We start from the raw sequence: 17,950 nt of genomic DNA, 5'->3' as shown, positions 1-17,950 counted from the left end.
GGACCGTCGCACTTTGATGAACGCGGCGATATGAAATGTGGGAAGAGAATTAGGTTTTAATTTTTTTATTATAAATACAGGAAAAGGAGGTTTAACCTTTTAACATTCTCTATTTCTTACAATATAAACCATTTTTCCACGTTTTTCCTTCATTCCCCTTAGAGGACTTTAATGTATGATCGTTTCATCGCTTATACTATATACTGCAATACTTCAGTATTGCAGTATGTGGTATTTCTGCCGCCATTGTTTTAATAGGCAGAAATGTATGGCAGCCCTGGGTTCTGGGGTCTTTAGAAGACCCCTGGCTGCCGTGACACCCAGACGGTCACAATCTCTTCACAGCAGAGCAATATGGAACCTCTGTTCGAATATTTAAATGCCGCTGCCAGAATTAATCCACGCCGCTGTTCAGCGCACCGCTCTGCTGTATCCGGGCTTCCCAGAAGCCACAGTGTGGGGGTTACCCTCCGCTGCCCAAATCTGGACCCCACAATTAAACAAGAGAAAAAAGGTATGGGGGGGGGGGGGGGGAACATGACTCTTTACCGCAGGTGCAGGAAGAGCCGCCTCTGGGGACCCCACCAATCCCCGTAATGAGGGGCTTCTATTGTCCTAAAAAGACATGAATGGGGATTCAGCATAAATAGGCCTATGTGAATAAGCCCCAGGGTGCCGTTCACACGCGCCGCAGCATTTCCACATAAACATCTTGACCAGGAAGGCGCGGCGCCTCCGCAGCTGATTTTAGTAGTAACATCCCTCCTCCTCGCAATACAGCGGCTGTCAGCGGCCCCCGGCAGGCTGTAGTGATGGCGGGCGTGGTGGACGGTGGCAGCCGCTTACGGTGCAGATTTTGCCACAGGTATTTATGCAGAAATGCTGCCAGGTTCTCCGCAGCAGACATTCCCCCTATGTGAACGCACGGGCAGGCCCTATTTTCACAGGCGAGCATTATATTGATATCACGGCTCGCTCTCCTGGCGACTCGGACCGGACCAGCAAATGTTCCTGCGATTCTGAGGTTTTGTGAGAAAAACGCTTCACTTCGCTGCACGTTTTTCACATAAGAGAAGATCGCATGTTGCAATAGTAAACTATGCAAATAAGGATGATGGAACAGTCCCTCTGCAGCGCCACCTACTGGATGGCAGCATTCCTGCAAATCAGCGATCAACCCTTTATACAGATCCGTAGAGCAATGATTAGGAATTGAAAACCAGGCCAGACTCCATCCACAGACGGCGGGTCGGGGGTTTGGGCCCTCATCAGTGTGCAGCAGGATCCTGGCTTGGCTAGTGAGAGGCCTGGCCGGGGGTTGGGACAGGGTCATCACTCCTTAAGGAGACACCTAGAAGATGACTGAGGAGACTTATAAGGCCATGCAGGCTCCTCTGAGAGATATACAAGTATGCCTATATTACCCAGAGGAGCACGGATGGCCTTATAAGTCTCCTCACTCACCTTCTAGGTGAGATACCACCACGTCCAAACCCACATCGTACCGCACACTGATGAGGGGTCAACCCCGAAACAGCTGTCTGTGCATGGATTCTGGCTCGGCTCCCAACGACCTCATAGAATGATAGGGCTGTAAGGGACCTCCAGGGTCACCGGGTCCGACTCACCCTCTAACCTAGGACCGGCACCGCTGCTGGCCGGGAGGCTTCACTACGAAACAGTCATGAAGGTAAAGAAGTAATGAGGAGGCGGGTTGGTAGAAACACGGATACAAAGGAGGTTTATTGTCTGGAAACATTTACACAACAGATGGATTGGAGACGTCCAGTGTGTGAGCAGACGGGAAGGGCGGTCCAATCATACGTCAGGCTTAAAAGGAACAATGTGATGTTAGACTCCGCCCCCCCTGTGACCCCGCCCCACATTTACATCAGGCCGTCCTATTTACATTCTAGGCTGGGTTTCTGACAGGCAGCACAGCTAGCAGCCATTTTTCCCATTTCCTAGACAACCCCTTTAAGGCGGCGCACAAATTACATCTAGGGGTACATTCAGTGCGAATTCCCTGGAAAGCTCCTGACATACGCACCAACAACGGCAAACCGCGCGTCATCCGGGGGGCGCTGAAGAACAGAAACGGTTTAACGATGTATTTCTGCCCCTCGAGTCTATAGAGGATCTACGGACCCATCAAACCGACACATACAGAACATGGCACAGACTGCATTGGCCAAGGGGGGGGGTTGGTTTCTTCTGGATCAACACTATAGGATGGGATGATGTAAGCACTTTGTGTGATGTCATCAGTCACTGCTTATTTCTAACTCTAAATCTGTGACGGGAGAGGGGATTTTCGGAAAAAAAAAATCAGTTACACAGAACCAGAGTTCACCGACTTCCTGCTGCAGATGGGCACCGATTTACATAATACACGGACCTGGGTGCAGTAACCCATCACAACCACTAGGTCTATACAGCAGTCGTAGATGGTCAAACCAGGCACATCGGGCATCAGATAATCTGGCGCACTGCAGAGGTTTTTGGAAAATGCACACAACCGGCTACACGTTCATCTGGCCGGTAGGACAGACCAGCAGTGCCGCCTGGTTGCTAGGGGTTCCAGCACATAGCAACGGATCTCTTCAATGCAAATTATATCCATTAACACTAAAATCTGATTGGTTGTAAGAAATCAGGGCTCACATTAGAAAAAATAATAAGAGGGGCAAACTCCTACTAAAAAAAAAAAGGCGCACAAGTCACCCGGCTACTCCGGCGTACAACCGACTAGGAACGCAAGTAACAATACACACCAACGAGTCGGCTCATTCTTATTCTAAGGGAGGAAAAACATTTATTCTGTGCGTGATTTAACCCTTTACTATTTACACATTTATACAGATTGCAGAGAGTATTACATGGGGAGGTGGTACAACAGCACCGCCTCCTGGCCGGACATGGAATTGCAACGAACAAGATACTTTGTTGTAAATGGGAGTAGTTACTAATTAAAAATGGAGATGTGAAATATAATCTAGGTGCTTGTCGGATATTTACTGGATAGTCCCACCAATGGGCCACAAAGGGGCGGAGTTTATGCGAATATGCATTAAAAGGGCCATTTTGGGGGCAGAACTTAGAAATAGCACAAATTTGTGATTCAAATGTAAGAAAGAGTAACATCTCCTCAATGGGGAGGGTCATGTGTAAAAGGGGTTCACTCCAGAAATGCGCGAACAGTGCGGGTCCGACCGCAGGGAACCTGTGGAACTTGCGCAAACAGATGTGCCACGACCCCCATTCAAAAAGCGTACAGCCAGGCAGCGCATTATGGCAGCATGAATTACCGCTCACGCACTCGCTGCAAAATGAGAAAAACTGCAGCGTAAATTAACCTGCGGCGCAGAACGAAAATCCGAAGCGCGCCAATTTATGCTGCTAATGTCCACTGCGGTTTTCACCCCTTTCTATGAGCGAGGTGAAATCTGCGCCAATCTACCCTGTGCGGCTGCGGCCTTCCAGACAGACATACAAGCCCAGGATCGTTGGGGTCCCGTCACACGAACCCCGACAGTCAGACACATCCAAGTAATAAATTCCTTTAACCGTCACTAACATGTAAACTGCGCCAATCGGCAACAAACGTGACAATGGCGGACAGGTGGTGCGACCAGGTAGAGACGACAGACGCCATGTTGAATCCAGCATGTCACAGTGGGGGCGCTCACAGCAGCACACGGGTCATCAGGTATTGCATACTTTGTCGCACAGTCTTTCCAGGATCACACGGACAGCGAACACGCAAATTCATAAAAAGCTATTAGACTGTAAGGTCATTCACAACGCAGGAAGTCCGATTGTACATAAATCAGCCGCTAACGAGCCGGGAAGGTCGAAGGTTTGTGTGTTTTTGTAACTCTCGCTTTAATACAATATTCCCGGCGGCTCGTTCCACTTTTCATCCTGCGGACGCACAGCGCGCCGGCTGCGGCGTCCGGGAACGGAAAAGCTAAACCTACGAGACGCGAAGTGCGTCGGCATCGAGTCCACATGCAAAATAATAGAAAATGGAAAAACCAGCAAGTTGTCCTCTTCCAGCTGCCACCAGACGGGCGTGCGCCAACCAGCAATATGTACAAAGGTAGTGATGTCACCGGCGCCTCCGCACACGGCCGGCCGCCGGGCGGCGAGCCTCACCATTCCATGAACAAGCAGGAAAAATAAGGAAACCGTACAAACCGGCGTCCGTCTCCTCGCTATCAGTCATTGTATAAGGCTCAACGGAATCTCCGAAACGCGAGGGCGCCGTCCGGCCGGTTAAAGGAAAAAGGAAAAAAAAAGCCAAACTATACGGCGCCGGTCTGGGAGAGCCAGGCTGGGTGTAAATTCGGCTTCTCCCGCCGCTGCGCCGCACACCGACTTCCGTCGTCCTCAGGTTCACAAAAATCTCATGAAGTGATATTGACTTCTGTCCTCGGTGGCGCGGCGCCTCAGCTCAGGTGGATGGGCATGTAGTCGGGCCGCCGGGTCTGGATGATTTTTGGTTTGGGTTTGCTCATGCCGTCCTCGTCTTCTTCCACCTCCAGTTCGTTTTCGGGATCGCTCTCGCAGACGTGCACGACCACGCTGGGGGTGGTGTCTGTGGCGGCGTGGAGCTCATACTGCTCTCCTGTGAAGGAGGAGGGGCGATAGTCATCAATGCATTACAAAAGTCAGACATTTACTTTAGCCGCTTTCACGCACCCAAAACAGCGCAGGGTTAAAAAAATTTTTTTAAACAAATGCTCTTATTTTGCTGCGGTACAGACAGTCCGACATCTGCTGGCTTATGGACCTAAGGCCTACCGACGGGTCACTGTCCAAAGATTTGAAGGGGTTGTCCAGGTGATGGCCTGTCCTTAATGTTATCAATAGTACATTGGTGGGGGTCCATTGCCACAGATGAGCAGTTTGCTTGCACACGGAGCTGATGTGTACAGGAAGCAAACAGCTCCATTCTCTCTGCAGTGGTCAGGCTGGGTACTGCAAGAAAAGCTCCCATTGAAATGAATGCAATACCAGGCGTAGCCACTGCAGTGTGGATGGAGCTGTCTGCTTCCTGCACAGACACCCAAAAATCTGCTACAGATGACCTAAACTGAGGATTGCCCATCAATAGTTTACAACTGGACACCCCTTTAAAAAGTAGAGTTCCCCTTTAAAGGGTTATTTCAGGAACGCCTCTATATATACCGCACGAAGGGATTAAAGGGCTTGGACCAAAATTAACTTTTAATTGGAGAGGTGATAAAACCTGATAAGTGGGAGTTTCACCGCTGAGAGCCCCGCTGTTGGGTCCCCGGCCCCCCTCTCCTCGCTGCACCAACGAGCAGTGCTGTACAGATTGGTTTGGGTAGCGGTCACACACGTGCGGTGCGGCTCCATCCAGCCAAAGAAATAGCCAAGTACAAGCCCTGTGCCATGTCTGGCAGTCTCAGGGAGCGGCACCGTGCGGGCGTAACCACTGCACCAATCTCCTCTGCCCCCCTTCTCGGTGTCGGCAGGGGTCTCACGGTTGTGGACGGGTGATGGAGCGTATAGTCACTCGTCTTGGTCATATCGTGATTTGTGCCACAATTCTGCAAAAAAGGGAGGAAAAAAAATGACCTGCCAATTCTTGACTCCCCTCCCGTGCCGGGCGCCCGCGCCCAGATGTGTGCCACTGAGTGGGGTTAAATGTGCGTGCGGATTTACAGCATGTAAAATGGTTGTCTGCGGTGCGGCAGATGTGTTATCAGCGGGGGCATCTTACTGCAACAGCTGTCTATGGAACAAGCCAAGAGGCGCCGATGTAGCAGAGCTGGAGCCATCCGTCTGTAATCGTTGCGTGCCCTTAAGACAATTTGGTTCTCCCCTTTACGGAAACAATAAGGATGGCAAACTCAGCTCTGCTATATCAGTACCCGAATATCACTAGTGTGTCCGGCAGGAAGTACTGAAAAACAGACCCTCAGGGGCGCGATCAGACGCAGTGACGACAGAGAACGTGAAGTCTGCTGCGGATCGGAGCTCAAGTCCGCACCAAGTCCTCCCTCGCTGTGAGCGGACCCTGAAGGGTCACAGCGGAGACTTCCATAGCAGATCCATGGAGGAGAGCTGCAGGTCCCACAAGCACCTCTCCCTCGGCCCGGATATGTGCGGTGATTGGCTGGCCAGGCTTCGCTATGCTGTTTCTGCAACTCCAACAGAAGTCAATGGGAGTTCTGGAAATCAGGTAGCAGCAAACTGCAGCGTTTCTGTAACTCAGGAGCTGCAGCCAGCGGGCTGCTCACTGCGCTCCGCCGTTACTAAAACTACCATTGACTTCTATGGGAGTTACGGAAACAGTGTTGCCAAATCTGCCTGGCTGTTTCCGTAGGTCCTGGTCATCCCGGCCAGCGCTAGTGGGGGACAGATCTCAGAGGTGCTGCAGGACCCGCACCCCTCATATGCCATAGAGGTCTAAGCTGGGAAAACCCCTTTAACACTTAAAGGGATTACCTCAAACTACCCCTTTAAGATAAGAGCTACCCTGCTCCGGGCACCCGAGGGCAAACAACTGGCATACCAGGAGAAGCCGAAGCCAGACAGACATTTCCTTGCAGCATCCCCTACAGGTTAGAATGTAGCATTACACGGCTGCCATGCAGATAAATGGCCCCCATGTAATGTGCCGATGACTTCTGATTGCCAAAGCAGCTCTCTGGTCACACTGGATGAGGGTCCCGAGCCGGAGACCCCTCTATGGGGGATGTATGTGCAGCAGCTCCTACCTGGACCCAGTTTGGAGATGGCGTACAGCAGGTCGTAGTTGATAACGGGGGTGGCGTCTTCTGCCTGTTTCCAGCCCACAGGGGGCGAGGCGGGAGGAGAGATGAGGAACTGCTTCTCGGGGTTTGGTGGCGCCAGGTGGGAACTTCCTATGTGCAGCGTCTATAAAGAACAAGAAGGGGATCATAAACTGTGAGCGCCGGGGGCCTTCCCTCTAGCCCTGAGCGGGGGGAGGGGGGGTGCCACCCTGTTCCCCGCTGCTACCCCCCGCTCCGCCACGCCTCCCAGCGCCCCCCGAATCCTTTCACCAGAGTACGGAAGTACTCGAAAATCGCGGTGCTCGATCGAGTAATTACTCGAAACGAGTAGGTTCGCTCATCTCTAATTATAATCTAATATTTACATCTATGGGCGGCGCTGGAAGGAGTGAAGCGTTGCTAAGCAACACAGCATACACTGCCCAACCAGCCAGAGCCAGCCAGAGAGAGCCATAGAGCCACAGACAGCCAGAGAGAGCCATAGAGCAATAGAGCCAGAGAGAGCCAGAGACAGCCAGAGAGAGCGAGAGAGCCAGAGAGAGCGAGAGAGCCAGAGAGAGCCAGAGAGAGCCAGAGAGAGCCAGAGAGAGCCAGAGAGAGCCAGAGAGAGCCAGAGAGAGCCAGAGAGAGCCAGAGCCAGCCAGAGAGAGCCATAGAGCCAGAGCCAGCCAGAGAGAGCCAGAGACAGCCAGAGACAGCCAGAGAGAGCGAGAGAGCCAGAGACAGCCAGAGAGAGCGAGAGAGCCAGAGACAGCCAGAGAGAGCGAGAGAGCCAGAGACAGCCAGAGAGAGCGAGAGAGCCAGAGAGAGCGAGAGAGCCAGAGACAGCCAGAGAGAGCGAGAGAGCCAGAGACAGCCAGAGAGAGCCAGAGAGCCAGAGACAGCCAGAGAGCCAGAGAGCCAGAGACAGCCAGAGAGCCAGAGACAGCCAGAGAGAGCGAGAGAGCCAGAGACAGCCAGAGAGAGCGAGAGAGCCAGAGACAGCCAGAGAGAGCGAGAGAGCCAGAGACAGCCAGAGAGAGCGAGAGAGCCAGAGACAGCCAGAGAGAGCGAGAGAGCCAGAGACAGCCAGAGAGAGCGAGAGAGCCAGAGACAGCCAGAGAGAGCGAGAGAGCCAGAGACAGCCAGAGAGAGCGAGAGAGCCAGAGACAGCCAGAGACAGCGAGAGAGCCAGAGACAGCCAGAGAGAGCCAGAGACAGCGAGAGAGCCAGAGACAGCCAGAGACAGCCAGAGACAGCCAGAGACAGCCAGAGAGAGCCAGAGAGAGCGAGAGAGCCAGAGACAGCCAGAGAGAGCGAGAGAGCCAGAGACAGCCAGAGAGAGCGAGAGAGCCAGAGAGAGCGAGAGAGCCAGAGAGAGCGAGAGAGCCAGAGACAGCCAGAGAGAGCGAGAGAGCCAGAGACAGCCAGAGACAGCGAGAGAGCCAGAGACAGCCAGAGACAGCGAGAGAGCCAGAGACAGCGAGAGAGCCAGAGAGAGCCAGAGAGCCAGAGAGAGCGAGAGAGCCAGAGAGAGCGAGAGAGCCAGAGAGAGCGAGAGAGCCAGAGAGAGCAATAGAGCCAGAGACAGCCAGAGAGAGCAATAGAGCCAGAGAGAGCAATAGAGCCAGAGAGACAGCCAGAGAGAGCAATAGAGCCAGAGACAGCCAGAGAGAGCGAGAGAGACAGCCAGAGAGAGCGAGAGAGCCAGAGACAGCCAGAGAGAGCGAGAGAGCCAGAGACAGCCAGAGAGAGCGAGAGAGCCAGAGACAGCCAGAGAGAGCCAGAGACAGCCAGAGAGCCAGAGACAGCCAGAGAGAGCGAGAGAGCCAGAGAGAGCGAGAGAGCCAGAGACAGCCAGAGAGAGCGAGAGAGCCAGAGAGAGCCAGAGAGAGCGAGAGAGCCAGAGAGAGCGAGAGAGCCAGAGACAGCCAGAGAGAGCGAGAGAGCCAGAGACAGCCAGAGAGAGCGAGAGAGCCAGAGACAGCCAGAGAGAGCGAGAGAGCCAGAGACAGCCAGAGAGAGCGAGAGAGCCAGAGAGAGCGAGAGAGCCAGAGACAGCCAGAGACAGCCAGAGACAGCGCGAGAGAGCCAGAGACAGCCAGAGACAGCGCGAGAGAGCCAGAGACAGCCAGAGAGAGCGAGAGAGCCAGAGACAGCCAGAGAGAGCGAGAGAGCCAGAGACAGCCAGAGAGAGCGAGAGAGCCAGAGACAGCCAGAGAGAGCGAGAGAGCCAGAGACAGCCAGAGAGAGCGAGAGAGCCAGAGAGAGCCAGAGAGAGCGAGAGAGCCAGAGAGAGCCAGAGAGAGCGAGAGAGCCAGAGAGAGCCAGAGAGAGCGAGAGAGCCAGAGAGAGCCAGAGAGAGCGAGAGAGCCAGAGAGAGCCAGAGAGAGCGAGAGAGCCAGAGAGAGCCAGAGAGAGCGAGAGAGCCAGAGAGAGCCAGAGAGAGCCAGAGAGAGCGAGAGAGCCAGAGAGAGCGAGAGAGCCAGAGAGAGCGAGAGAGCCAGAGAGAGCGAGAGAGCCAGAGAGAGCCAGAGAGAGCGAGAGAGCCAGAGAGAGCCAGAGAGCCAGAGAGAGCGAGAGAGCCAGAGACAGCCAGAGAGAGCGAGAGAGCCAGAGACAGCCAGAGAGAGCGAGAGAGCCAGAGACAGCCAGAGAGAGCGAGAGAGCCAGAGAGAGCGAGAGAGCCAGAGAGAGCGAGAGAGCCAGAGAGAGCGAGAGAGCCAGAGACAGCCAGAGAGAGCGAGAGACAGCCAGAGAGAGCGAGAGAGCCAGAGACAGCCAGAGAGAGCGAGAGAGCCAGAGACAGCCAGAGAGAGCGAGAGAGCCAGAGACAGCCAGAGAGAGCGAGAGAGCCAGAGACAGCCAGAGAGAGCGAGAGAGCCAGAGACAGCCAGAGAGAGCGAGAGAGCCAGAGACAGCCAGAGAGAGCGAGAGAGCCAGAGACAGCCAGAGAGAGCGAGAGAGCCAGAGAGAGCGAGAGAGCCAGAGAGAGCGAGAGAGCCAGAGACAGCCAGAGAGAGCGAGAGAGCCAGAGACAGCCAGAGAGAGCGAGAGAGCCAGAGACAGCCAGAGAGAGCGAGAGAGCCAGAGACAGCCAGAGAGAGCGAGAGAGCCAGAGACAGCCAGAGAGAGCGAGAGAGCCAGAGACAGCCAGAGAGAGCGAGAGAGCCAGAGACAGCCAGAGAGAGCGAGAGAGCCAGAGACAGCCAGAGAGAGCGAGAGAGCCAGAGACAGCCAGAGAGAGCGAGAGAGCCAGAGACAGCCAGAGAGAGCGAGAGAGCCAGAGACAGCCAGAGAGAGCGAGAGAGCCAGAGACAGCCAGAGAGAGCGAGAGAGCCAGAGACAGCCAGAGACAGCGAGAGAGCCAGAGACAGCCAGAGACAGCGAGAGAGCCAGAGACAGCCAGAGACAGCGAGAGAGCCAGAGACAGCCAGAGACAGCGAGAGAGCCAGAGACAGCCAGAGAGAGCCAGAGACAGCCAGAGAGAGCCAGAGAGAGCGAGAGAGAGCGAGAGAGCCAGAGAGAGCCAGAGAGAGCGAGAGAGCCAGAGAGAGCCAGAGAGAGCGAGAGAGCCAGAGAGAGCAATAGAGCCAGAGAGAGCAATAGAGCCAGAGAGAGCAATAGAGCCAGAGAGAGCAATAGAGCCAGAGAGAGCAATAGAGCCAGAGACAGCCAGAGAGAGCGAGAGAGCCAGAGACAGCCAGAGAGAGCGAGAGAGCCAGAGACAGCCAGAGAGAGCGAGAGAGCCAGAGACAGCCAGAGAGAGCGAGAGAGCCAGAGACAGCCAGAGAGAGCGAGAGAGCCAGAGACAGCCAGAGAGAGCGAGAGAGCCAGAGACAGCCAGAGAGAGCGAGAGAGCCAGAGACAGCCAGAGAGAGCGAGAGAGACAGAGACAGCCAGAGAGAGCGAGAGAGACAGAGACAGCCAGAGAGAGCGAGAGAGACAGAGACAGCCAGAGAGAGCGAGAGAGACAGACAGCCAGAGAGAGCGAGAGAGACAGAGACAGCCAGAGACAGCGAGAGAGCCAGAGACAGCCAGAGAGAGCGAGAGAGCCAGAGACAGCCAGAGAGAGCAATAGAGAGATACGGACCTGTAGGCTTTTTTATATTAGATCTCTGCTCCAAATCCACAGCGACCCTCTCAATAATCCCCCGACCAGCAGATTCAGAACTTCACAACAACCACTTTTGAAACATTTTATGTTCACATCCAGTATTATTTATATAGCGCCGACATATTCCGCAGCGCTTAAAGGGGTTGTCCCGCGCCGAAACAGGTTGTTTTTTTTTTTCAACAGCCCCCCCGTTCGGCGCGAGACAACCCCGATGCAGGGGTTAAAACAGAGAACTGGACAGTGCTTACCTGAATCCCCGCGCTCCGGTGACTTCTTACTTACCTGGTGAAGATGGCCGCCGGGATCTTCTCCCTCAGTGGACCGCAGCTCTTCTGTGTGGTCCATTGCCGATTCCAGCCTCCTGATTGGCTGGAATCGGCACGTGACGGGGCGGAGCTACCAGGAGCCGCTCTCCGGCACGAGCGGCCCCATTGAGAAAAGAAGAAGACCGGACTGCGCAAGCGCGTCTAATCAGGCGATTAGACGCTGAAAATTAGACGGCTCCATGGAGACGAGGACGCCAGCAACGGAACAGGTAAGTGAATAACTTCTGATAACTTCTGTATGGCTCATAATTAATGCACAATGTACATTACAAAGTGCATTATTATGGCCATACAGAAGTGTATAGACCCACTTGCTGCCGCGGGACAACCCCTTTAAGACCGAATTAAGATAACTTGTTGCAGAGCGTTTTCACTGTCATGTTAAACTTTGCTACAACTGCAGCTCTTGGGGAGGTAAGGGTTAATGGCGCACCTGAGCGAAGTACAGCTTGATCTCCTTCCCCAGAAATTCGGTCTTGTGCAGCTGGATCCGGGCCTCGGCCGCCGACAGCGGGTTACTGAAGTTGATCCTCACCCTCTTGAAGCTCTTGAAGTACTGGAAGGTGGCGTCCTTGTCGTAGGCCCGGAAGAGCGACTCGAACTTGGTCTGCAAGAGGGGAGACAATAGATGTGAAGCCTTACTGGTGGGCGCCCAACAATAGAGCAGAGACCGCGATGACATCAGAGGGGGGAGACGGCGGCAACCAGAGGAAATGAAGGGACCGCTAATAATCTTGATTACCAATATCCATGCCAGCCACGTGTCTCCATGGTTACAGACTACAAAGACACCCTGTGTAGTCAGACCCTGCAGTCACACCCCTTCTATCCGTCTGGTCAGGCTTGGTATTATATTCACTTCATGGGAATTTGGCCTGTAACTGCACGCCTGGCCACTGCAGTGGGAACAGCGCTGTCTGTCCTGTAGAAATCCACTCAGCACACAAGTACATCGGCTGAGAGAACAGCTAATTGGCGGAGAGGCCTAGCGACGATCCCAGCCGATCTACTATTGATGGCCTACTGTAGATAGACCATCAATAGTTTACAACTGGACAACCCATCTGCAGGATACAGTAGGCCATCAATAGTAGATCAGTGGTGGTCTGCTACCTGGCCTCCCCACCAATCAGCTTTTTGCGGGGCCAATGTGCTTGTGCACTGAGCTGATCTCCGCAGGAAGCACACAGTGCTGTTCCCACTGCAGTGGTCAGGCTTGGTATTGCAGGCTAAGTTCCCATTGGAGTGAAAGTAATGCCAAGGCTGACCACTGCAGTGGGAACGGCGCTGTCCACTTCCTGCACACATCAGCTCAGTACACAGGTGCATCGGCCTAAGGAACAACTGGCTGTTGATGACCTATCCTAAGGTTTCGCCATCAGTAGTTTACAATTGGACAAGCCCTTTAACCCAGTTTGAGCTCCACTGCTCAGAGCGGCAATCTATCTGCTGTTCTTCCATGATCGCTTCCTGCACCATCTAAACCTGCAGTGCCAGCGACACGGAGGGCACTGAGGCCGCTTTCACATCCGCGTCGGGATCCGTTTTCACACTTTGTTCTGGGAACAGGAAAGGGGGATCCCCTGGCTGAACGGATCCGTCTTATGACGGACGGAGCAGCGTGGAGCAGACCCCATCGTCTATACCAGGCCCCGCTCGTGCCCCGCTCAGCTGTCCGCCAGGACTTTCCCTTTCGGTATTTTGTGACGGACCGGAGGCCGAAGCGCAGATGTGACGGCAGCCTAATCCAACCGGCCATTTTTAGCAAGTAACAAGACCCCCCATCCCACCCTCCGGTGCGACGATTGAATGGCAGGTCTCTACGCGGTCACCGCGCCCGCTGCCAAACGCTGACTGGGAGCCCAAATGACCGCTTACTGACAATACATGAATACGTTTCCCCCGCCGCAGCTGTCACGGTCCAACTGAGAAGAGCAGCTGCCGCCCCCCCGCGAGGAAGGTCACACGAAAGAGGGGCAGCCGCGCCAACGATGGCGTTTTATGAGGGGCCTTGTAACGGATAGCGCTGCAGAGGATACTGATCCAGCTGCCAAGATGGCGGCCTTCACTCTAGTGTGGTAACGACTGAAGTCTACAGCGGCGGCAAACGTGTAGCGCCACATTTATGGGCGAACGCTACACTATTTACGAACGGTAAGAAAACGAACAAATGATGAAAGACGACCGGAGAAACAGAAAGCCCGTCACAGATGGCGCCAACTGATCGCAGAGACGGAACCGCGACACGTCAGGGGGCTGCGCGGCGATTCTTACATATGCAGAATTCACGAGAGGAATGATAACGTGCGCCAATGTAGGCCTCCGACATCCAACTTATGTCATCGAAATACATCTAACGACCGCAGAGACGCGCGGACATCATCTAATCCCCCGACCGCCCCTTCATCAGCCCCATCTGGGAGCGCCGGGCTGCTGCGGATATCATATGTGCAGCGATCATCGTGGTGTAGATCCCACTCAGTGATGAGATCAATCTGCAGGAATCTCGGCCCCTGCGGACAGGAAGCTTCTTGTAGACCCTGCAGATTAGATGGTGGTGCTGACGTGTTCTGACCAGCTGACAGGAAGGGCTCAGCGATTCATGCTGCTTGCGCCAAATTCTGACTCCCATCACCACAGAGATCTGGACCCATCTGACCAGGAGATGTTTTCCCGCTGCTCAGTGATACAAGTTTTGCGCTCTTTTGCCCGCTGGAGTCTTTCTGTTTCTCTTAGACACAATGGCGCTGGAACTGGTCGCCCGCTGTTATACCATCCGTGCGGAGGAACGGCGAGTTGTGCGTTCGGACACGTTAGTTGGAGCTCCAGCGTTGTATTCAGCTGACTGTGCAGCCTGTTGGGCAGAACGATTCCTGACATCCTCCTCCGACCCCTTTCAGGGATGAGTTGTTTCCGTTCGCAGGATCCCCTTCCGCTGGATGTTTTCCTCGATCGCGCCATTCTCTGTATCCTCCCCGCGCCATTACACAAGAAAACCCCCGCGCGGTTGGCAGTGAGGGCCCCGGCTAATCTAGCACCGATGATCGATGATCGCACTCCGGGGTCACAGGGGAGAATCTTTATACGGGAAGCCTTGCCAATCGTGAGGGCAGCATGGCCTCCAATAAAGGGGCGGGGCTGCATTTTGTATTCTGGGGGGGGGGGGGGTACGGCACCTATAAACATCGTGCGCTCCTGTTGACAACCATTACCAACAGAGGGCAGACTGCGCAGCTCTCCCCCCTCCCCCGCTGTACGAGACCTGAGGCTGCGCAGGAACAACTACACGCACAGAATGCAGAGCCCTACTGGGGAGCAGACACTGGCCAGCAGGGGGCAGTCACCCTGCACATACTTTGCATTCCTCTGTACACTCTGCAGCCCTCGGGTCACTTGAGCAAAAACACGGAAATTACCCTGAAAACTGAAATACTTATAATTTAGGTTTATATTTTTAGAAGTAGAATTAGTTTCACAAAAGGCCAAACATTCGGGCTTCACGGACGGGGCGGAGCTATATCTACGGACGCAGAACATCTCACAAGTGCCTGCAGACCCTCCGGGGCGCTCCTGCAGGTCCTACACAACAACAGAAAGTGGTGCAGCAACTTTCCAATAGACTTTGTTTCCATTCTTCACCATTTTTAAAACCTCTGCTTGCTGTCAGTGAATTGTTTAGCTCTAGGGTTATCAACGTAGTAGTCTAATGAGTTGTGTAATTAGATGCAAACTCGTCTATTTACTGCAAGCAGAGATAGTGAAACTTATATTAGAAGTATAAAGTTGCAGAGCTCTTCACGCCACAATTAAAGGGGCGGTCTCATGCATAGAACTTCTTTCAGAATGGAAGCGTCTGATGGGTGTGGGTCAGCCTGGCTTACAGGGGGGGATCTTGGGCAGGGGTCTCTACATGTGCTGACCGGTCACATGGACAAGGGTTACTGTCAGAGTAGACACCCACCAACTGATGAGGGGTCAGTCACACACTGCTGATCTGCTGCAGACTGTCGCGGTTCTGGTGCAGATCTGCAGCACATCTGTTCCAAATTCTGCAACACAATCCGCAGATCAGCGGCGTGCGAACGCGCCCTAAAGCAGTGGCGGGGTCGGCGCCGCACAATAATAAGGCCCATGTGGCCAACAACAAGCAGTCAGACTGATCACCCTGTGCGTCCCTGGCAACGGAGCGCAGCGAGACAACCGTACCCACTGTAACCAGCACAATCTAAGTAGCATTGGGTTAGGTGCAGCAGAGCAGAGTTTGTCACCTGGCACAACTCATTGTGAGGTCTTCACATAAGACTGAGGAGCATTCTACTGCATTACCACCACACATGTAGCAGAGGTATGTCCCAGTGTGATGTTGGTCTCTTACTTTGGGTGCATGCACACGGGCGATATCTGACGGCCTGCGATACGGTCAGATATCACGCATGGAAACGCATTCAATTAAATCTCCTTCCATGAGTCATGTTAACAATCGCTCATTAGTTCCTCCTGGAGCGGGGCAAAAAACATTTATTTAATCCCATTATATTCACGTTCCGGTGCGCAATATGTGATATGGATTAACCCAATGGGCCTTCTAACTTTCTTTGCCTCCATTAAAACGCAGCGAATCATGACAAATAGCCCCCCGACACGCAGTCTGTGAAAACACCGCAGATTTCACGGATCCAAACTGAATCCATCCAACGACTGGAGGCGCGCGGTCCTTTCACGCGGCGCGATGCATTTTTTCTCATAAACACTAGTAATTGGTGACGCGGGGGGGGGGGGGGGGGGGGGGGGGGTCGCTGACACTCTTTGTGATACTAAGTTACAGTTTTTGTAAGTCGCACAACAAATAAAGAAGAACTTAAACACAAGCGGCTCTGCTACATCAGATAATAGAGGCGGCGCCTACCCGGACATCGCTGAGCTGGAACACGTCGCTCTCGGCCACCGAGGCCACCAGGGAGGCGAAGCTGTAGTGGAAGTTGCTGAAGTGCATCCTGAGTGCCAGCGGAGCTCCAACGCCTCTATATACCGGATCTGCTACACTATATACACGGCTGACAGCTGAGCTCCGCTACACTGTATACACCGGCCGAGCTCTGCTACTCTGTGTATACCGGCCGGGCTCCGCTACTCTGTATACACGGCAGCTCTGGTACACTGTATATACCGGCCGGGCTCCGCTACACTGTATACACGGCTGACAGCTGAGCTCTGCTACTCTGTATACACCGGCCGGGATCTGCTACACTGTATACACGGCTGACAGCTGAGCTCTGCTACTCTGTATACACCGGCCGGGATCTGCTACACTGTATACACGGCTGACAGCTGAGCTCTGCTACTCTGTATACACCGGCCGGGATCTGCTACACTGTATACACGGCTTACAGCTGAGCTCCGCTACCCTGCATGCACCGGCCGGGCTCTGCTACACTGTATACACGGCTGACAGCTGAGCTCTGCTACTCTGTATACACCGGCCGGGATCTGCTACACTGTATACACGGCTTACAGCTGAGCTCCGCTACCCTGCATGCACCGGCCGGGCTCCGCCGCCCTATATAAGCCGCCGCCCGGCTCCTCCCCGCATTCCTCTCTCGGCTCCTCCCCGCATTCCTGGCTCCGCCTCTCCTGATGCTAATTTACTTTTTTCTGCTTTGCAGGATGGAAAAAGCCGCCGAGGTCCCGCCGCCCCGATCAGCGCCGCCGCATAGTTTCCACAGCCAGTAATTCCATTCACTGCCGGGACGAGCGCCGCCGCTGCACCGACCGAGATGGAAAAGGTTACCGTGACCGGCGGACAGAGAACACGGAGCAATGTAACACGGGACGGGGATGGAAGAGTCAACCGCTGGGGCTGCCGGGGCAAACGGATTATAGTGCAGATATATATATATATATATATATATATATATATATATATATACATGCTACATAACAAGTCACTGTATAAATACATTACCGAGCCCGACTTACATCCTGTATTATACTCCAGAGCTGCACTCACTATTCTGCTGGTGGAGTCACTGTGTATATACATTACTTATCCTGTACTGATCCTGAGTTACATCCTGTATTATACTCCAGAGCTGCACTCACTATTCTGCTGGTGGAGTCACTGTGTACATACATTACTTATCCTGTACTGATCCTGAGTTACATCCTGTATTATACCCCAGAGCTGCACTCACTATTGTGCTGGTGGAGTCACTGTGTACATGCATTACTTATCCTGTACTGATCCTGAGTTACACCCTGTATTATACTCCAGAGCTGCACTCACTATTCTGCTGGTGGAGTCACTGTGTACATACATTACTTATCCTGTACTTATCCTCAGTTACATCCTGTATTATACTTCAGAGCTGCACTCACTATTCTGCTGGTGGAGTCACTGTGTACATACATTACTTATCCTGTACTGATCCTGAGTTACATCCTGTATTATACTCCAGAGCTGCACTCACTATTCTGCTGGTGGAGTCACTGTGTACATACATTACTTATCCTGTACTGATCCTGAGTTACATCCTGTATTATACTCCAGAGCCGCACTCACTATTCTGCTCTTGGAGTCACTGTATACATACATTACTTATCCTGTACTGCTCCTGAGTTACATCCTGTATTATACTCCAGAGCTGCACTCACTATTCTGCTGGTGGAGTCACTGTGTACATACATTACTTATCCTGTACTGCTCCTGAGTTACATCCTGTATTATACCCCAGAGCTGCGCT

The 17,950-nt window shown here is 53.5% G+C and overlaps 1 protein-coding gene across 3 annotated transcripts in view; it reads right to left on the bottom strand.

Annotated features, from left to right (window-relative positions):
- Positions 1 to 1,714: 1,714 nt before the first annotated feature.
- RCAN1 (regulator of calcineurin 1) overlaps positions 1,715 to 17,950 on the bottom strand; it is a 71,854-nt gene continuing 55,618 nt past the window's right edge. The window contains exons 1-5 of one of the 3 annotated variants that reach the window (XM_066599003.1): positions 16,319 to 16,756; positions 16,117 to 16,254; positions 11,644 to 11,817; positions 6,753 to 6,912; positions 1,715 to 4,630 (exon numbers count right to left, since the gene is read on the bottom strand). In XM_066599003.1, coding sequence (XP_066455100.1) covers positions 4,452 to 4,630; positions 6,753 to 6,912; positions 11,644 to 11,817; positions 16,117 to 16,203 — 600 coding nt within the window. In that variant the 5' untranslated portion in view covers positions 16,204 to 16,254; positions 16,319 to 16,756 and the 3' untranslated portion in view covers positions 1,715 to 4,451. Of the gene's footprint in view, positions 4,631 to 6,752; positions 6,913 to 11,643; positions 11,818 to 16,116; positions 16,757 to 17,950 lie in introns of those variants that run through there. The other 2 variants (XM_066599002.1, XM_066599001.1) reach the window with 2 other exon arrangements.

Source organism: Eleutherodactylus coqui, chromosome 4, assembly GCF_035609145.1.
Source record: "Eleutherodactylus coqui strain aEleCoq1 chromosome 4, aEleCoq1.hap1, whole genome shotgun sequence".
NCBI classification, from domain to species: domain Eukaryota; kingdom Metazoa; phylum Chordata; class Amphibia; order Anura; family Eleutherodactylidae; genus Eleutherodactylus; species Eleutherodactylus coqui.
Note: the sequence above shows the minus strand (reverse complement) of the source record. Positions and strands in the feature narration are given on the sequence as shown.